General features: G+C 40.3%; 1 protein-coding gene across 2 annotated transcripts; it reads right to left on the bottom strand.

Annotated features, from left to right (window-relative positions):
- Positions 1–11,850: 11,850 nt before the first annotated feature.
- LOC116441217 (cytochrome c oxidase subunit 7A-related protein, mitochondrial) lies at positions 11,851–21,405 on the bottom strand. 2 transcript variants are annotated; one of them, XM_032102865.1, is made up of 3 exons: positions 21,251–21,405; positions 13,533–13,664; positions 11,851–12,655 (listed from the first exon to the last, which is right to left on the bottom strand). In XM_032102865.1, the coding sequence occupies exons 1-3, from the start codon at positions 21,320–21,322 to the stop codon at positions 12,515–12,517; spliced, it is 345 nt and encodes a 114-aa protein (XP_031958756.1). In that variant the 5' UTR covers positions 21,323–21,405; the 3' UTR covers positions 11,851–12,514. The 2 variants fall into 2 exon arrangements, with proteins under 2 accessions (XP_031958756.1, XP_031958757.1); XM_032102866.1 differs by lacking the exon at positions 13,533–13,664 and having other exon boundaries at positions 21,251–21,394.
- Positions 21,406–21,822: the final 417 nt, after the last annotated feature.

Raw genomic sequence — 21,822 nt, 5'->3', positions numbered from 1 at the left:
CTTGGCCACAGTGTCTGGGTCCTATGGGCCATCCCAAGTTATCCTTTCCCTCCTGCAGGGTGTTAGTGTCTTGATGCACTGAAATTGCTTCCCTTTGCTTTGGCCAAAGGACTCATCTTCAGGTCTGTTTTACTTTTTGAGGAAGGTTTACTGAAACATAGAGGTCAATTATGAAATATATGATTTAATCTACTCTCTGCCTGTAGATCCCTCTCTGATAGTGATCTAAATGTGTTTGTTGATCTCCTTCGCAATATAGAAAATTAAATTTCTGGAAATGTCTTTAAACTGATGCTTTGACAGAGTAGGAAGCTAAGAGATTTGTGCTCTTAGTGTCAGAAAAAGCAGGAGAATGCACCTGCTGTTTGTGATGTGTTGGAGCTAAATTGCCACTTGTAATCTTGTCTGTCAGACTGTCGGTAGCTCCAGATTATTTCTGTGTTGTCTATTACCTGATTAAAACATTAAAGAGGATCCAGGACAAGTGTTACCTTGAAGGGAAGGGAGGAGGTTTGACATACCAAGTGTGACTACCATGGGAGAGCAGGCATGAACAGTTCTGCTGAACACAGAGAAGCTCATCTTTAGTCTTGCCTGCATCCTTCCACACTGCCCATGAGCGTGGAGCGTCCTTTCAGGATATATCCACTCCTAAGTGGCTACTTAATAGAGATTTATTCAAATATATACCATGGATGTGATTTTGACAAAAATAACCCTGGGAAAACTCACCACTGTGCACAATGAGATCCTAAGAGAGGTAACCAGCTTCCATAGGACTGTGTGTTGAAACAAATCCAGTCTTACAGTTTGAAGATCAGAGCACTGTTGTTCAATGGTCTGTCTTCCACAGGTGGTCCCTAACTTTTGCATTCTACCTGTTCAAGCAGGCACTGAGCTTATTTTCTCTCCTTCCCCTCTGTTTCAGTAATAAGATAAATTCCTGAGGTCAGCCTTGGGCAAAGTAATTGTGATGGGCACCATGCTGTAACCCTGCAAAGTACTGAGTGCTCACTGCTCCCCGTGCAAAGCTGAGCTGCAAGTGTCAGTATTCCAGTAGGGGCCACAGTCCTTCACTGGGACGGAAAACTAAGAGTTGGTTAGGGGTGCTGTAGGGCTCATAGTCAAATAAAATATTGCAGATTCTCAGCAGACCTCCTCTTGCAGCAATGAAAATGTTTGAATGGCAGAAAGCCAAGGAGAATATCCCATCTCACCAGCCACTCTTGTTTCCCTCTCATACACCCCTGTATATGATTTCTGCTTGTTCTTGAAGCCTCATGTCACCTTTGGGTGCCCAGAAACGTTTTTTTTCTGAAATCTTGGGTTCCTTTCAAAGTGGTGGTCAGTCTTGGCATAATCTGAGGCTGCACCAATATTGGGCATTTATCACATTTAAATTAAGATATTTTGAAGATATGATTATCTTAAGTTTTCTATATTTTTGGATGGGAGAAGGACAGGTCATCATCAAGGAAAAGAAAAATATATTTACGTGAAACATTGCACCACCCAAATTCAATATCTGGGGTTAAACACAAAGGTCAATGAATCAGAAATTGTTTTCAAATCATTCCAGCTAGAAGACACAGTATAGCCACTTTAATTAATAACTGAGTTTTAAGCACCAGACAGAAAACACTGCTTTATGTTGTGTTATTAAACTCTGGAGTGTTCTGCATCATCAAAGTTCCACTAAATGGTAGAAATTAAATCATTTTCAAGTGTTCATCCCCAGACCTCTTCTTCTTAACGTCTATGTTCTTAGCATATGTTTGTCTGAGAAACACTTGTAAACAACCAACCCTCTTTACTGAGATGTCTGACTACTCTTGTTGCCTTCTGAGAGGAATAAGCTTTGCTCAGGCACAACTCTTAATGCTCTGTAATGGAAGGTTTGCCTTCTGCTGTCCACTCCTACACTAGTATCTCCCTTGGAAATGTAATTAGCCCTCATACAATGGCAAGAATTAAAACTATTTGGATATTGACTTTGCATAGTGGTTTGGACCACTAGGGAAACATTGCAGGGAAATCCAGTGTCATAATATATATCATTCCTGTTCTTTGGATGCCATTTCCAGTTTGCTTTCATGAAACAGACTCAGAATTTCATGTCATGTGTACTGGTCTAATTTTATTAAAATCTGTAATCGTTCACTGCAAAACCTCACTCAAATTTTTTCCTCCATACTTTTTTCTCCAGTCTTCGTTATGCTTAGTTGCCCTTAAGATTAGTCTCTCTGATCTCCCTTTTTTTTGTTTGTTTTGTATGCTCTGTTCTAGTGTGTTCACTCTAGTAATTTAGCCCCATGAAAGGTAAATGTGCTTGTTAGAACACCATCACGCCATTTACACTAAGAGCCAGATCAATGTAGTTTTATTTTGTTTTCTTAAAAGCCTCCTGTCAAGGCAGTCAGTTCCCGTGGAACACAAATGATACAAGCTTGGCTTAAATTCAGTGAATAGTTTAATCAGCACAAGGAGGAAGAGACCTATAAGAAATTGTGCATGTGTTTCTGTGCAATGGTTTTACCCCAGAAATTCTGGAGTGGGGTTGGGTTTCCCCCTGTGTTTTGGGGAGGCGTGAGGGGTGTTTTTTGTTGTTGTGTTGGTTGGTTGGTTGGTTTTTGAGCGGGTGGGGAGAGATGGGGTGTCATTTAAAGGTTCAGAAACTGTATGTACTTTATTTCTGTTCTAAAGTTGACACCTTCTCGAGGTTAGATTGCCTGAGATTAGTGCATTTTATTTCAAACCAAATGGACTCCTTTAAGATCAACTGAAATAGAAATGCCCCAGAATTTTTCTTAGCCCTATCTGGCCATTGAATTAAAATGTCATTACCCTAAATTTTTTTGAGCAGATATAACAATTGCAGCAGATAAAATGAGAACCACACCTCTTTTTTCTTTTTCTTCACCCAATTCCTCTTCTTCAAATCATAAAATAGATTTCAAACCTTTTATTACAGTATTGAAATTAAAATCCCACAGTTAATTTCTAAGAAAATTTTATTAATTAAGGATTAATAGAGTAAATCACATTTGATTGGTAACCAAAATGATACAAATAGCTACAAATAAAGGACCATTTTGCTATTCTAAAAACGGAGCTGTTGCAAGAAACAACAGAGCTTGTTCTAAATTCTACAGAAATAAAATGTGTAGTGATAAGATGATGCTCCATGGCCATTCAAGCTGCCAGATCCAATGGACTCTTCTGGCTCACAGAACCCAACTGCTCTCCACAAACACAACTCAGAAGTTGCTTGTAGTTGTTAGTGCCATCACTACTAAAAAATGCTACATTATCTTATAACAGATAACTGACCTTGTATGAGATAAAGGTGGTTTCAGAGTGAATCTAAGAAATATAGTACACAAGATTTATTCCAGTGTGTCTGACCATGAATTACACTTTTTTGTGAAAAAATTATAGCAAATACACCGTTACTTCTGCATTGTCTTCTGCACCTTCCATGTATCACTCAGGTGGAACTCCAGCCAAGATTCACATGGACTGTAATATTTTGCTTCAGTCACAGAGTTGGGTGTACTGTAATTAGTGCTGTGAGTAAATGAAAAGCACTTAGATGAAAATCAGAAATTGTAAATGGTATTATATACCAAATATAACATTAAATCTCCAAGGATCTTTGTATCTATAGAAAAACATTATAAAATGACTGTGAGGAACTTTCAATCTTAATTATACAAGACTAGTTCTTGCTCTCTCTGCACTCTTAGGCAAAAATAGATTTTTCACATCACTCTTGTACTCCTTATTTTTGCTTCAATACGGTAAATCAAGTCTGAAAAATAAAACAAATTAGCACAAGGTGGTAGAACCAGATTCAGGCAAAGCATGTTTGTCCTTGTAGAGAGAGTCAAATGAGCCTCTTGGGTCTATGTGGTACTCAGTGCAAAATTCTGTAACTCTTTTTAATTTAAAAAACAAACAAAACCCCATACCTTTTGGTCATTGTCACAGTGTTTGGTAGGCAGTAGATTGTGAGTCTACCGTTTGTAAACAGTGCTTTTGCTAAATGCTCTGGTCTCATAACAGGAAACATGGGTGAGACCTAAACCCCAGCTGTGTGACCCATCTTGCAGCCTCTAGGTTATATTATCTCTGCAGATGATCTCACCAGGCTGGTATACACCACAGATTTATGTGGATACCGCAGATGGTCAAAGGACAATTTTATTATAATTGCTCTACACTTTGGTCTGTACATTGCATCCCATCAACTTTCCTGTCCTAAAAGAGCATCAGAATGGGTCACATATAGTGGTACAAATTCACAGTTAGCACCTTCATTGGCATCTTGCACAAGTTCTGTGGAGCTGCAGAGAAGTGGCCTATTACAAAGAGCTTCATAGGAAAGAAATTGCTCCCTGCTACTTGATCTTTCTGAAGGGACAGATGAAATATGGAAGGAATCTTGAGAGGGGAAAAATCTGCAGGTATTTCCTGTCAAAATCTGTAAAAATGGATAGAAACTGTGCCAGGTGTCTTGGTTTTGTGGTTTGGTTTTTGTTTATTTTTCCCCTGCTGCTCTTCACCCTAAGTCTGAATGTTTGTGTAACAGATTATTGTAACCGAAGCATAAAGAACTTTGTTATTTGAGTGGTACCACTTCCGCTTTGGTCTGGATTTTCCCACTAAGAATTAAACTTGGGCAGGTTGCTATGCAACCTACAAGTTGTGCTGATAAAATGGTGAAGAGTATGGAAAGACAGTCTAAAAACGAGTTTATACCTTGCCAGAAACAAGACTTGTTCTGATTCAGCCCCAGGAGACAGGATCCGTCTGACTTACGGCAGTTTGGCAGGGCTCTTCTAGTTCTGGCCTAACACTGTGTGTCCTAGCAAAGCTGATTCTAAAAATGATAGCATATAGGATATTTGCAATTTTTCCACACAAAAATGCATGAATAGAAAACCACTTGTTTGAGACCTTTCACAAGCTCAGCTGGAGACCATCATGTCTTCAGCGTTTGCAGCTCTAGGAGAGCAGTCATGCACCTCCTCAGAGTGTAAAACTGAAACAATTATTTAATGAGAAAAGGAGTAGCAAGGCATTTTTGCCTAATGTATGTTAAAATATGATGTTTCAGAGTGCAGTAATAGTTAAACTCCAAATTGTTTAGAATGGATTTTAACATATTGGATAAAAAGTGGGGGTTTTAAGCTTTTCCTTTGTCTTATGAAGACAGATTTTGTTGAGTTTCATATAACTTCAATTTCTTCAAGCCTGTTTGTTACAGGCAAAATGTTTGTTACAGGTACTAGATTCCATTTACTTATTTATTGTTCTTCCTTGAAATATATTTTTCCAGATGTACAACTGAAAACCAGAATTATCCTTGCAGGCACTGTGTATGCACATCTGTGTGTTAGTTCTGAGAAACAAAGCACATAATTCCTCATTTGTGCACTGAGATGAGCAACTTTAAGGCTCAGTTATCAGGATCAGAAGTGGTAATAAAAGATACTATAGCTATCTAGAAAAAGCTTAGCAGAAATACCTAATAAAAGCAAGGGATGTTAAAAGGGCAGTTTGGGCTTGATTGAGCATTTGAAGACTCTTATGCAGCCTGTTAAAATTTTAAGAGATTAAAAGATAAACACAGACCAGTGATCCTGATAAAATGTGTGCATCAGGTGGCCGTTTGAGTTTACAGTATGCAAAAACTAGAGGACACGCACAAGTGTTCACCCAAGAGATTGTCATCTAGCGCTGCTGAACTTTGGAAACAGGGAATCTAAACCACAGAGTTGATATAATCAACGCACACACAGATGCGTATATACGGAATAACCGTCTGATACATGGTCACAAGGGATGTTCCTGGTAGACCTGCTGGCATTCCACTGTGCTTTGTACAGGTGACAGCTTCATGTAGTCCTGGTGGCTTTGTTTCCAGAGAGAGCAAGTATCACTTCCCCTTTTCTCTCGCTGCCTGCTGTTGATGAGCCTGAATATCCATGAAGGCCTTTCCTTCCTTAGGCCTGTCAGGCATATGAGGCACTACAGTTTTGGAGAAAACTGCCGAGTTGAGCTCTTTGGTTGCATCCACAAAGAAAGGAATGGCTGTCATGGAAACAAGTTGGTTGTTCTATGGTCATCTGGTCTCCCTTGTTCTAGAAGAAAGAAAAATCATACTGTGTACAGGTGCATGATTACTTATTGCTTCACGCTTCCAGGAAAAGTGGCAGGAAAAGCATCTCCTGGGGATGAGGAGCAGCAAACCAGGGAGAAGGGATGACTCTAGTTAATACCAAGACCGACAGATTCTGTTTTCCCTTAGTTTGGTTTACCCAATACAATTTAAATAAAGAGCATAGGATTTGAGTTTGTAAGCCAGGAAACCCATACCACAGTTTTTTTTATTGTAAGCTGTTGGTCAGTGAAATTAAAGATATGCCACACACTTGATAAATTTCCTGAAGGGCACATGTCTTTTGGAATTATTCTAGCATTTTAATACTGTCACATTTGGATATTGTGCTATGCTTACATTTTATACATGCTGCAGTAGAGAGAGATCAAATACACAGCTTCTCTGCGGGCAGGTTTGACAGGCATTATCTGTGAGGTTTTGGATAGCTGGGAATGTGTCCAAGCAAAAACTCACTCCTTTGTCTAGTGAGCCATTCTCCAGTGGCCATGGAGGGCTGTTACAGAGCTTCAGAAAGAGCTCCAGGTGAAACCTGCAAGTCTTTGAGAGCGCCAGAAATCATTCTTTTGGTTTTTTTGGAACATATGCATCTCTAAAAAGACGGTGTAAGGATACAGTGCTACAAGATACTTGGTGTCTCCACCTTATGAACCTTACGTGGACTCCAACCTGCTTGACTGCAGAATAGGGCTTTGCTACTGGCTTTTTGTAAGAGCCTAAAGTCTAGCCTCCTGTTAATTCCGCAGGGTTATGCTGCTGACAATGAGTATGATGAAGTGTGGGTTTTGTTTTGCATATGAGCAGAATTGCTTGATCAGTTCCAATTAGAAGACTAATAAATTTTCCTTAAGCTTATGCAAGAACAAGCTTTAATATGTAGCACTTGTTCTTTATGCTAGAAAAGCTGCATGTCATTAGTCTTGCTCTCCTTGCTACAAGTCAGGATCAAGCTGGTGGAATTGACATTTACAAGCTCTTCACTCCACCAAACATGTTCTCTTTGTTTCCTTCCAGAGTGCTGCTCTGCTTTTAGTTTAAAGGAAGACACGATTTGCATTTATGTAGTATTGTGGATTAGACAATGTACAGTCTTCTCTTGTGAGTAGGTAACAACTAAAGATTATACAGATGATCTTCCTCACAAGTAACAAGAACCATTCAAAAGGATAAAGGAGAAGAATGGCTTCCTGTGGTTGGAAGAACATCTGGCTACCCCTGGCAGATTGTAATGAACTCTGCTATGGATGCTGTCAGCTGTCTGCCTCAAGTGAAAGCTTTGTAATGGATGCACACTGTAATTGATGCCTAAATTTCCAATTTGGGTGCTCAAAATTAGGGCTCAGTGGTGAAAGGTATCCAAGAGGTTTGAGGTAGCACCACACCATAAATAGATAAAGCACTTTCAGCAAAATGAATGTGTGTGACTGAATTGTAAGGAAGACATGAAAGAGAGAACATAAGTACATTTGACATAACATGGCTTGAAGTGCAAGAATGTTGCAGGGAAGAAGTATTTCCTCGATTTCTTTGAAATACAGTCTGGTGCTTGCAAGCAGCGAGTAATTTTGTGCCCCTATATTTGCACACCTGTAGAACAGCTTCTTCAAAGACTTCTCACTGAAGACTGTCAGTGGGTTGACAGGATCGTGTACCTGACAAAAGAGACTTCCAGGGCTTGTTCCAGCTTGCAGAGAAAAAAATACATGTGACAAATTATATGAATATGATAGGAATATTTCAGAAGTTCTCCTGAAGCCCTTAGAAGCAATTTCATTTCTTTTGTGAGACAGAATATTTAAGAAATGCTGTAAAAAAGGAAGTAACTAGAAAGATTTTCACGGTCTTCAGAATAAAACTGCGGGAGTGAGGAAGGGGGAAAAGCGAGAGTGGTATGCAGCTGATGTGAAATGAGGAAAAATACTTCCCCCTCTCTCCCACCTCCCCAGTTTTGCAGCACTGAATGCATCAGGCAAAATCATTCAGAAAAAAACACATTTTATCAGGGAGTATCATGTCTCTTTGGAGCCAGAGGATGATGGCTGCCTTCTTGTAGCCCAGATCTGGTCTGCCTACAATAGACTGAGAGAGGAAACAGACACCTAAATTCAACTTTCTTGTATTTTGAGATAATTAATGTACAAAAAAATGATTCCTTCTGTCTAGTGCTATATCCAAAAGCAGTCTGAGATCACGTGAGAAGCACCAGGAGAGAAAATCTGGTGTAAGTGAGATGCCACACTGATGCTTGACAGCGTATACCCTATTTCCTGATCCACAGGAATGCTTGCACTCCCTCTCACAGCAAATATGCTTCTGTCTCTTAGCAATCTGTGCATCACTTGCACTGCAGCTAACTGGCATTGTTTCAAATTAATGATATTTTATAAATGAAGATGCAGTTAGTACTGAATATGCAAAATGCTTAAAAGGTTGTTTATTGTGCCTACTGCTTAACAGTAATGCTTAGAATACTGGCAAATGCCTCCAACTTTCCATGTTAAAACAGAGATCAAGCTTTGGCTTCCTTGTGAAACTCTTCACTGAGGCGAAGGGCTGGAAAGGGGAAAAAATGTAGTATATTATGTCATAAAATGCAGGTATCTTGCACCTTTTTTAGAGCAGTTTAGCATGATTTTACACACAACTTAGCCCATACATGCCCATTTTTCTCTTTGTACAGAAGTATCTGGATTTTTCAAATTTTATGATCTGCAGTGGTAATGGTTTGTGAGAGGAGTCACCAAAAGAACCCCCCATCTGATCTGTGATTCTTAAAGCCTCTTGGAAGGCAGAAAGAAGGATAAAGACAGAATAAGTACCGTGTACCTGTATGCAAAGAAACAGTTCTTAAACACTCATTTTAGCTTTTTTTAAGTCTAAGATTAGACTCCCAATTTTCTAGTTTTTCATGTTTTTATTCTTTACAGTGCCTTTTAATTTGAAAGCTTTGCTTTAAGGCAAGCTCAAACAGTATGGAAATAATCAGTCCGTTGACAATTTAAAATGTTAAGGCAAAAGCCTATTGAGACTGTATGGTCACACTAAAATACTGTGGAGGAATCCTCTCCTTAACACACTTTAATTTTTAAAGCAGCTGAAAGACATATGTGCATACTATCAGCATCTTCTCAAATGCATTTATTCTACTACTCCCACACAAAAGGTAGGGGAGGAGATCTTATTTAAAAACCATTACAAAGATATAACTGTTGAATCCAGGTTGCCAGAGAAATCATTTAAGAAGGAAAACCAGTGTCTCTCAACAATCAGATAATGTCATGGGGGATGGATGATTATCCATGAGATAATTTTGTTCCCGTGTATTCTAAATCTCAGCTGCTTTCGCTTCCAAACTCGGCACCTTGGGGTATGAGAGCTTATTATAGTTTATTCTCTAATATACATTCAAACCAAAATACTAGAGTATAAGCTAGCATTTTAAAAATGCTTTTTTTTCCCCCAGTCCTCTGTGTTGGTAGGTTGCATATTTTCTAAGACAAAACTGAGAGGGTTTTTAAATAACAACATAACACTATAAAGAAGTCGCAGTTCCCATCAGATTCTTACTTCTGGGGATGACAACTCACAATATTGAAGTAGCCTTGATGCTGCAAGTCACCTCTGGTTCTTCTTACTTAAGACTTTATTTAACAATCAGGCCAGGGTCAGACCTCTCTTTTTAGAGGTAAGGGTGTTCTTGAAGGCATAAGATGATGATTAGGTCTCTGCATCATGAATAAGTATTCAAAACACTTGGACCCTCTTGAATTGTCACAGAAGTCTGGCATCAGTATTTTAAAATAGATATATTTTAGAGGTTTTTTTCTCTAGGAAGAAAAAAGATTTATCATGTTGCAATTTCTTCATGGTGATCTCAAAACAAATTGAGGAAGGGGGCAAGATTTTGCTGCCACAGACTAACGTGGTTACAGCTTGGAAGCTTTCCTGTTTTTCAGAGCACTTTGCTGAGGGAACACAGAAATGCAGTCTGCCCTTTCTCTCAGACCTGGAGCTGTACTCAGTGGCTGCAGACAAGCCTCTTTGTTCTTTAACCCCCAACTGAACCAGGGGTGTGAATCTCACAAGCTGAAGCAGAACTCTCATCCTGCTTACTGGGTCAGCTTTTGTGAGAAGGGCAAAGTGAAAACAGTTTTTCAAAATCCAGACACTCGGGAGGAGTGTGGGAGGAGGGGGGGAGAGGTGCAATGGAATATGTAGTCTCTGTTTATTTGCAAGATCTGATGGGTGGTTTTTGCCCCTTTGGCACGTGTTCTTAGCTGCTGACAAAGAGCTGGAAAAAGCGAAACCCAGGGCAATTCTGCTATCCATGGCTCCAGCCATGACCTCTAACTGCAGGACATAAACCCAGTGTCCTAGCTGAGTTCCTTGCAGCAAGCTGGGCTGTCATCCCTTCCACGAGGGTATTCCCACTGGCAAATGAGCTGCGGGATAACAGCTTGGTTATTTTATCCACATCTGCTTTAGCAACAAGCAGAAAGTAGTTACCCTCTAGATGAGCGCTAAAAATAGCTGGTTTAAAACAAGAAGCCCACCACAAAACCAAAAAAAGAAAAACCCGAACCCACCCCTCCAATAAACCAAAACCAAATCAGAAAACTAAGTGCATGGAAATACTCTGAGCAAAGCTCAGCTTCATGAAAATCTACCTGTCAAGTTTATGTGCAAAATATCCTTTATTAGAAAATTCTTGTAGGCAGTGCTTGATAGATGGTATGTAGGGAAGACAGACAACAACCTACTGTGCTGTTTTCTCTTTCTCTCTTCTTTTCTTTCATTTTTTTCTTTTCTGTTTTGTAATCTTTAACAGCCTACAGCACAAGATTTAGTGCCATGGAAGCATGGGCTATTGAGAAAATATTTTATCAGTAGAGGCAACACAACTGTCAATTCCTGCAGAATTTATTCTCTGCTGTTTTTTGACTCCTGCTGTCCTTACAAAATTATTTTTCATTGAGTTAAATCACTCCCATCCTAAAATACCAACACTGACTGAAACCTGAGATCACAGTACAAGCACCTATCTTCTTTCCTATGAAACAGCCAAAAGGCTTTGATGTAACTTAACTGGAAAAAAATCAGAATGTTTTTGGTAAAAGATTGAAAAAAAGCAGTTTTGTTTTCCCTTATCAACTATTTTTCTTATTTACTTTGAAGGTTGTTTCTGCACAGTTCTGGGAGGGATGGGTCTTTAGAGCAGCCAGCAAATCAGTGTTCAGGGGCAGAGGAGAAGCTATGAAATTAGAGGATGCTTTTTGTGAAGCCTTGTATGGAACTTGCAGTTCACGGCTATGCTATTACAAGGGAAAGGGAATACATAAAGGGTTTTATTGGCTTGTCTCTCTTCCATCCACAGAGCAAAGAAAATGTGTGTGAATGTGTGTACATAAACAGCTATCTGCAGGCACTGAAAATAATAAGCAGCTGAGTTATGACAGTGACCTGCTTCACCAAAAATTATAGTTAAACACACATGAGGTGTGAGAGAGGGTTTTAAGAGATTTACCATCTCAAAAAGATGATGATAAGATAGCTGAATCAATTTTCTGATTTGAGATCTACAAGCTGAACTTAGAAGTGTACCAATACGTTTATTTCATGACCAGGAGTGCTGAAATGGTCTGAAACGTTCGAGACTTGCCTATTTCAGTATTCATGTAGTTATCTTTATTGCATGATAATACAGTTTGACAAAGGAAAGTCCAAAAACTGGTGTAACTGATGCTACAATAATGGTGCACTCTGCTGCATACAGTGATGCTAAAGTTATGGAATAAATCCACTTTAAATGCTCCAGGCAGACAAGCCCTTTGTCCTACCACCAGAGGTGGTATATTACTAAATAATATACCAGCAGTTGGAAAGGTTCCATTGCCAGCTACTTACATAAAATGACCTGTATAGGATGGAAACAGTATGCTATAACAATTAAATTATTTGCTTTTAGTGTTTTGGAAACTAGCAGCATCCTTCCACTAAGGAATGTGGTGCACAATCCACAAATTACTTGTTCTGTCCTCTCTCTAACTTTGTTTAAGTTGGGGGAGGGAAGGAAGGAAGGAAAAGCTTAACTTTCTCCAACTGTTCATAAACTGCAAGACAAGAAAAGCTACAACCATATGTTAAAATTGTGTATTTCTCTGTTTATATGGGTTTTTCAGAATACATAAGGCAACCGATTTAAAAACATTTTCTCCAAGAAATCTGATCTGAATAATGAACCCTATGTGATTACAGGGAACAGATTTAAGTGCAAAGAGGTACACGCAGGAGATCTGTCAGAGGAGTGCTGCGAGTCCCATGAGGTGTGGCTCATTTATTTTTTGGCTGTGAGGCAATGTACAGTGCTACCAGACAGTAGATAGTTCCTCCTATTGTCAGAGCCATCGTGGTCCGATAGAGCATCTTATCTGGAACTCCTCGCTTCAGGTGTACTGGTAGCCCATCTGATCTCTGTGGGAAGAGTTGAAGGAGAAAACAAGCAAAAAAGAGATCAACACCCATACTGAGGTCATTAATGAATATGCTACCTTGGTTAAATTAAGAGACTTCCAAGAGGGAAACCTCCTGACAATTAGGCTCACTACAACCAAGTGTATTATGTGTGTTTTATCTAGCAAGACAAATGCGAAGGCAAGTTAATTTTGTTAGCCAAAGCTGTTAAGTGCAAGTGGAAAGAATATATCTTGAAATATTTCTCAAGAGGACCTGGATGGGAAAAGTGTCACTAACAACAGAATGTGGAAAGATACGTATAAAAAATTATTCACCAAGTCAGACTGACACATTCCAAATGGAAGTGGCATGTAAGAGAGAAAAGGAAACATTATATAAAGCACATTCTTGATGCTTAAAAAAAACCTTAACTAATTTGTTTTAAGAAAAGTCCTACTACATTTAGAAATTGCATAGCTAACAAACTGGCTTTGAAAACTTTACTGTGCTACTCTTATACTGCACTATAAACAGCTTCAGCAACATTCAAATTATTATACACAAAACAATAATGATTTGCTTTGCTCCTGCACATCTGCTTTAAGGCATACACTTGGATTCCCAGAAAGAAAGTGCTTCCAAATAGTCAAATAATACAACAATTTCTGAAGTCAGCAAAAAACAATGTTACTGCATTTATCCACTTTCAGTATTTATCTCCTATACAAGGCACATACTTTGTAGTACAGTACAAGTACACAGGTTATACTGTACTTGACAGTTTCTTGACTAGACTTTACAGAATTTAGGTATTGTAGAATGGTAAAAGCTATGTTAAAATAAGGACAGATATGTCCCACTCTCCAGTTTAAGTTACTCTCAAAGTTGTCATTACCTGAAAAACTTTCTGTAGGTCTGGCACCTTGTTTTTACCCAAGAAAGACTCAGCTGCTGGTAAATCTGAAGGAGGTTTACTTGTCCCAAAAATCAGAGCTGGGGATTCAGTGGGAACTAATGGTTTGAGTCCCTGCATAAATAAAGATTAAAATAACAAAGTATATCACACTTGCAAATGTACCAATTGTCACATTAGGCAGCCACACTGCCAGTCATTGCAAGGATACATTACAAGGAGTATTTATCTGGTATGAAGACTTGTGACAATGACCTACAAACACATTGTTGGCCCACTGATATCTCAGTGACAACTTTGGGTCAGAGCTTAGCAAGGAAAATAGAAGCCTCCTTTCCAATTTCCTCATGCATGAATTTATAGCTGTTATTTTTCTGTGCTGGTAGTTGGTCCAAATTACTGCTTCTATTTTGTACACAAAATATCTAGGACTCTCTCTGAGCAGTAGGATTAGGATCAAGAATCTCTGATGCTAGGGTCAGAGTGAGGAATGAACTCCACCTCCTGAATGCTGCCAACAGTAGCCATAAATAATTGTGCCTTAAATAATTTGGATGTATAGTTTTGGAGATTCAAAAAAAGAAAAGGATGAAGGATCATTTGGGTCATACAGAAGTTGTAAGTGGTGTTCAAAGCCCTTCAGAGACCCTGATACAGTGGATATTTTATGCAGGTGTAACTATATCCTAAAATTCAGATGAAACTATCAAATCCTTTAAATTCAGATGCAACTTCCCACACCTCAGTGTACTCCCCATGAGCAGCACAGCTCAACTTCCTTTCGGTTCACGTGGTTGTACTTTGCATTTGCCATAATTAGAAACTACATAATTCAGTTCTATGATTAAGGGCACAAAGTCACAGCCAACATGAGGTGGCCTCCTTGTCTTTATTACACTAGTTAGATTTAACAGTTATGTCTAGACATGTGGCAGTGATGTTTTACATTATGGCTCTCAAAATAGCCGCAATTTTTTTTTTCTCTAACTTTCCACAGAAATTAAAAGCATTGTACAGTTAGTTTAATGCAACAGGTTTTTACTACAAACAGAAGCAGTCATGGGTCAAGTTAAGACTGCACTGAAATTCTGGTTTCTGTTCAAAGAACTAGTTGATGCATTTTGTATTGAAGAGAGCTGTCTGACAGTATCTGGAGCTGGAAGCAGACTGGCAATCTTTCTTTTGTGCCAGCCATAGACCAGATGTGTTTTCCATATGTAAATTCTCTGCTACAACAGGCATCTTCAGCAGAAAAAACGGGTTTCTCAGCTTCCCAAAATAGCCTATGGAATGGTCATCAGTGATCTACCCTGAAGATGTGGGTTCAGCTTCCCACTCTTCTAGTGCCTGAATGAATAGTAGAATCCATTTATGACCTTTCTGGTTATGTTTAGAAAGGCAGCAGCAAAACTGAAGTTTTTGGCACATTCAGTAACTACTGCCTTCCTCCTGAGCAGGCTTGCACAGAAGGTAAGCACTGAATTATTTAAGACCAGTGGCCAGTTCTGGCCACACTGCTATGAAGGAAGCATTTAGGGAACTATTATTAGCCAGGGGAGGTTACTAACTGTATATTCAAGGCTAAGTACCAGCTACATCAAAGGCCTTGAAGAAAGCAATTTTGGACAAGTATTTTTGTCTACAGGAACTTTGATTAATTTATTAGATTTGTCTTTGAAAGTTGGTGATTTGACAAAAATAACTAAAGAATAATGAATATACAGGTGACTATAACATAATGAATGTACAGGTGACTTTTCTCCAAAGCTTTTCTTGCCTTCTTTATTGTTAGTATCACAGCAAATGTGAAAATGCACATCTTTCCTCTGCCTTAGTTTCCAGTTCTGAATCTCCCCTTTGCCTTCACAAGAGCTCAGAGTTTTCAGGAGCAGTGCCATCTATTAACTACAACAGTTAGTAAATCACTGCAATTCTTGCTTGTTGTGCTCATATACTTTATTTCATGAGCTATCTGTACTGTGTAAATACTGAGCAATGGAGTAAGGTGCAAACTACTTCCAACAGTTTCATGATAAAGATTCTTCTTTCATCGTTTCTAAACTCAGGGATAGGAGGCAATGCCTATCATTTGTGATTAGCACTAAAACTCCTGCCTCTATAGGAGACTGGATGCAATATTCAGGGATTACTATAGTAATAGTTTAATCAGTGTCAACAACTGTAGGTTACTGCATACTTTTTCAGCCTTTAGAAATAGATTCCTGTTCTGATAGTTGTAAGATCCCCTTCTGTAGGAGCCATAGCAGAGTCAGACCTGATTCAAGCGACAAACTTCATCGTGAAATCAAATGGAACCAGTTCAGAAAACTCACATAATCATCAGTGTACTGGTGTAAATTACTTCCAAAGCAGCATGGCACCACTTCAGAACATCACATAGCAATTTAAATAAAAAACTCTGATGTAGCTCACTGGCTTCAGGAAAGAGTACAACACAACACATGCTGCAGAAGGGAGACAGTTCAGTTTGCTTAACCCCGACATTGCATTAATTAGGGTTCCTCACCCCAACATAAAATTTTGCTTGAATTCCATCCATGAATTGTGAGTCTTGGCTAACTCCAACCAAGCTCAGTTAAATTAGTGCAAATGCCTGCCTGTTCCAACTTGGTACTTCTCTGTGGTTATCGAGAGAAAGTGGCAAGTGCTTTATCTCACACCCAGCTTACTAAGCTTAGCATGACTGAAGAGAAATTCAGAGTGTAATGTAAAGGCTGAATTTCACTGCAGATCATTTTTAAGTAAGAACTGACACACCTTAAATGACCCTTGGTCACTGTATTTAACATTACTAAAACCATGGGTTTATTTAATGACATCAGTGTCTCACTACACTCAGGATAGTACTGAGGACTTAATGCCTCTACACATTTGACCTATGCTTCATTAAAACAAAAAAAGTTATACATTGATAATTCCTCTTCTGATATTACAGTGTTAATCTTTCATTTCTAATCACTGTGACATGATTTTTTTCAAATTCTTGGACAAAGTACAACAGATGTGGTTATGCAGAAGAGTCAACAACAGCTGATTTCATCAGCATGCTACAGCAATGACTTTTTCAAATGCTGAAGTCATTGAAAGGTCAAGACGTGTAGCTAATCCAAAAGAGCAAACAGAATTCTCTGCCTACCCTTCTGTAGAGTGTGTTTGTTTTCCTATCAGAGGTCTGAAGACCTTAGGACCCAACGTCTCTGTTGGTTGGCCATGAGGCTCAAAGTTAAAACAAATTTACATCTTGCTAGTACAAATTTGCAAGTTAGATTTACATTTTCCTGACAGCAAAAAGAGTTAAGGATTTGGAACATAATTTAATGGAGATAGCACCACTCTTAAGTTTTTAAATGTAAGGGGAGTTGCTCAAACAGATCAGAGAATGAGAAAGGAGAGAAAACTGAGGTAAGGGCCAAAGAGAAGAGGGGAATGGGGAAGTTACTCTGAGAATCATTATTTCAGAACATGCATTGAAATAACTTTTATTAACCTACTGAACCTAGACACTTCTAAACTAAGTATCAGGTCCTTCACAGTAGAACACACCTCACTGTATAAGGTTAAATATATTTGTTATCACTAACACAAGGCTTTTAAGTAACATCACTTGAGTCTTTGTGCTGGGATGATGATTCAGTGACAGTGATTCCGTGTATATATTAAGTACCACCTAGGGCATAAAAGGTTACATATTATATATTCTCAACAAACTCTAAGCAATTCATCTTGGCTTAAATCAAAGTATCTGTGGGTCACAAGGGCTTTAAATAGCTACAAGCAAAATAAGTTGTATCAAGTGAAGATAGGGGAGTACAAATAAATTTCTACTAAGATCATGTTCAGTAGAAGAACCAAGGAAAAGTTTATGTAGTTGTCCTTATCTGACACCATTTGAAAGTGATCCCACTGCTTGTACTTTAAACATAAGCTAACTCTTTGAATTAATATTTTTTATTGAATTTGTAATGGTCATGGCAATCATTATCCTCCTAAATATGAGTAGTTTTTAAACTATTTCACTCCTCAACTAGCTAAGGAAGTTCCCATTTATTCAAACAAGATAAATTGTTCCGATTACTTTATACAACTTTGTTAAATACAAAATTAAGTCTTCTAAGAATGCTAAGTCTGAGACGCAAAGAACAATATAGATTTCAAACTCATTATTTTTTTGTTAGTATAAGCTGTTAGTTATGTTACTGTCAGCAAAAGAATTTCTGAAATACATTTGAACTGGATATTTTGCTAGCCCAAAGTAAACTTAAACCTGCAGCAAAACAGTACTCCATTGGGAAACACCAGAATGTAACAGCACAGAATAAAGAGAATTATTATACTGCGTATTTTACTAAGGAAAATTTGAATTGCAGAATGTCTTCACTTGTCTAGAAACATCAAAATAAATAGAAGCATAAAAAGCAAACCATTTTACATGCTGAGCTATAGTTTTATTAAATGGAGCAATTAAATCAATAGGAAAAAATTTACTTTGTTTTGGACTTAACGACATACTCATGGGATTACCCTTATACTTCAATTGCTGTTTATTGAAAATAGTTTTAGCAGACTGATGCATCTAAATGTGTGACCTGGGAATTCAGTCAAACTTCAGGGGGAAAAAAAAGGAAATTCTACCAAAAAGCTGGCTTAATAACACTGCAAAAAGGGATTGAAAGTTAACTTTTAAAAATGTAACTTCTAGAAAGGAGGCTCTTTACTGTTTAGGCTTGAAGCCCTTTCCCATTCCTCCCCCAAGCCTTTGCTCTCCACTGTAGAAATGAAGTGTCAATGTTTGTTCTTTGAACATGACTTTGCCTAGAAGAGGTAAGAAGTGCCTAAGTCACTGCAATAGTGCTGGATATATTGCTAATGAACAGACATACTAGAACATACTATTTATTCTCCTGTTTTCCCTGTTTCTTACACCCCTGTCCTCCAGCAGCTATCCAGAAAGCCTTCCAAAGTGATTGGGAAAGATGAGGGCAAAAAACCATCTTGGGATGGAAACTGCCACATCAGAAACTCTCTGTTACCTCAATGTTTACTTAAGATCCTAGGGTAATTCAGGATGGAAGGGCCCTCTAGTGCTCTTTAGCCTCGAGCAAGGTGACACCAGGTTGCTGTGGGTTTTGTCTGGCCTGGCCTTGAAAGCCTCTGAGGACAGAGTGCACAATCCTCCTCCCTGGGCAGCCGCTCCACTGCCTGACTCTTCCCACCACGAACATGTCTTTCCTTCTAGCCAGTCTGAACCTCTCTTGTTGCAGTTTATGCCTCGTGTCTTTTGCCCTCCCACCATGGGCCACTGTGCAAAGCCTGGCTCAGCTGGCTGCTGACCTCTGCTGAACTTGCTCCAGCTGCCATTCCCACAGCAGGAGGCCCACAACTGGACACAGCACCTGGATGTGATCCAGTAAGTGTTGAGCAGGGGAGAGTGTTGCTTTCCTCAACCAACAGCTCACAGGGTGATAGAGCTGGCTTCCTGCCTGGCAGTGTCTCCAGGGGCTCTACCACAGAGCTGCTGCCACCAGCCCCTCAGTTGCCACCCTGTAACCATGCAGGGGCTCTTCCTTCCTACATGAGCAACTTTGCCTTTTTCCCATCATGAAGTTCACAGCATTCCTGTCAGATCATTCCCATCTTCTTGATATGTCCTTCTGAATGAATGGCAGCTCTACTTCAAACATTTTGGGGCCACTTCCCTGGTGTCTTCTGTAAACTTTACAAGAGTGCACTCTGTTGCCTGCTGCAGGGAACTGATAAAGTCCTCCAGCAACCTGCAGCATTCCACTTGTTACAGGGATACTGGTGGAGTATGAACCATTAACCACTCTACCCAGTCTGGTCATCAAGTTCTCTTAACTTCAAAAAAAATTTAAAAATAAAAAGCTCTGTAGTTGTTCTAGGCCCCTTGAAATAATCTGAGATCTTACAGCTGCTTAATACAATATTCTTGCATGCAGCAAATGACTGGATTTTCCAAGTAAAACTCTCACAGTCAAGGACACCCAGGAAAGCAGAACTGTAAAATAGGTTGCAAACAGAATTAACAGGCTAAGAATGAAATAAGAGTTGTGTATCACAACAATCCACATTAGTCCACAAAAGAATGTGGTGACTTTAACTAATTTCAGTTACTTTTTATTAATGAATTTAATAATAATAAATAATATTATTATAAATAATAATAAATAAATAATAAATGAATTTGGGAAAAAGACCAACCATAACTTTGATTCCCTGTTTATGTGCACACGTATCTACTTTTTTTCCTTACGACTTGTATTGTTTAATCAGATGTTTGCTCTCTGGAGGCAGTTCTTTGAAAGGCTGATTTTTTTAAAAATCATTTGTACAACTCTTAACCTCCAGATGATGTTTTTTTGTTGGTTTGGGGTTTTTTTAAAGCTGTATGAATTTTCTATTTTTCAAATTTTACTCAGAAAACTGAACACGGTGTAACAACCACGCTGCATTTGTCCCATGATAAAATCACATTACAAATCTTCCTAATATTATTTAGGAATTTATGCTGATGTACAGAAAAGCAAACTATTTCTGTGATTTATTTTCACCAATATGCAACTCTCCATGTCTTGAAATGACTGATGTACTTGGGATTCATTGTCCCATCACTCAGATTTGCTTTGCTCCTGAAGAATTAACCGTGTACTTTACTACACAGTGTGAAAAGTGTAAGCTTATTTAATGCCACCTTTAACCTCTATACACTTAGTTACTAAGTTGGTGTCACACAGAGGAAAATTGAGTTTTCATTTTGAGTGAATTTGAGCTTCGTTGCGTTAAACTAACTTTTCTGGAGTGGTGTCCTCCCTGGTAAGGGTTTTAATGCTTTCAGTACTTGGGGGTTTTTGTTGCATGCATGGACCAGAGAGTCCAGAGAGCAGTGTTGTTCCCATTTGCCAGCTGCAATTTACAGTACGATGTCCTGTTCTGGGACCCTCGTTTCAGAAATGACATTGAGGCACTGGAGCAGGTACAGAGAAGGGCAATGGAGCTGGGGAAGGGTCTGAAGCCCGAGTCTGATGAGGAGCAGCTGAGGGTGCTTAGCCTGGAGAAAAGAAGGCTCAGGGGTGATCACTCTCTACAGCTGCCTGAAAGGAGGCTGTAGCCAGGTGGGGGTCAGTCTATTCTCCAAAGCAGCTAAAGGCAGAATGAGAAGAAGTGGCCTCAAACTACACCAGGGGAGGTTTAGGTTGGACATCAGCAGGAATTTCTTCACAGAAAGGGAGATTAGACATGGGGATGGGCTGCCCGGGGAGGTGGTGGGGTCGCCGTCCCTGGAGGTGTTTAAGGAAAGACCGGACGTGGCACTCGGTGCCACGGTCCATCTGACAAAGAGGCGTTCGGCCACAGGCTGGACTGGATGACCTCGGAGGGCTTGTCCTGCCTAACTGATCCTGTGATTCGGTGATTTTAAACCCCGCCAGGCACTGCTCAACTCTGCGGCCGCCCTCTATGATGAAAGCGCGCTAATTTCTTGCTATAACCCCCAGCCCATCCCAAAACTGACTCAAAGGCTGCAGGGCTGAGCGCGGAGTCCCGTCCCGCCCAAGGTCACGCGAGGGGCCGGATACGTTCAGTGCCCGTGGGGGCGGCCGATCCCTCCCCGACTCAACAAACGCCCGCGGCACCGCAGCGCCTGCCCGGGTGTGGAGTGTTACCTGTGGGGTGTAGGCGGCGGCCGCCGTGGCCCCGACGAGGCGCTGCGCGAAGCCGCTGAACTTGTAGTACATGGTGGGCCGGGGGGGGCACCGGCTGCGACAGCTCGGCCGAAAGGACTCGCCCCGCCCCCAGCCGGCTTTTTGCGACGCCGTAACGTTCAAGGGCCCCACCAACTCGCAGGTGCCGTCCACGGCCGCCTGCGTGGGAAGCCGCGGAAAGACTGAGATTTAAAAAAAAAAAAGTCCGAAAAAATACAGTAGCCTGTGCCAAAGCAACGCGAGCGCGGCTCTTCCAGGCACGCCTGCGTCTCCGAAAAAAGTGAGGTCGGTGGCAATTTTCAGTCAGGCAAAAATTGTGAGTCCCCTAAGCGGCGGGGCGGCAGCGGGAGGGACGGTGGGGGCGGGATAGCGGACAGGAGCGGGAGGGGCGGAGGGGGCGTGGTTCGTTCCAGCCAATCAGCGCAGGCGGGAGGCGAGGCCCCGCCCACACCGGGTGCCGGGGCGGGGCGGGGGCGGGAGCGCGCGGGGCTCTCGCGCCCCCCGGCCGGGCTCGTGCGCGCCTCACGGCGCTC

The sequence above is a fragment of the Corvus moneduloides genome, chromosome 3, assembly GCF_009650955.1.
Source record: "Corvus moneduloides isolate bCorMon1 chromosome 3, bCorMon1.pri, whole genome shotgun sequence".
Taxonomy (NCBI): domain Eukaryota; kingdom Metazoa; phylum Chordata; class Aves; order Passeriformes; family Corvidae; genus Corvus; species Corvus moneduloides.
The sequence above is the reverse complement of the archived record's forward strand: the minus strand, read 5'-3'. Positions and strand labels throughout refer to the sequence as shown.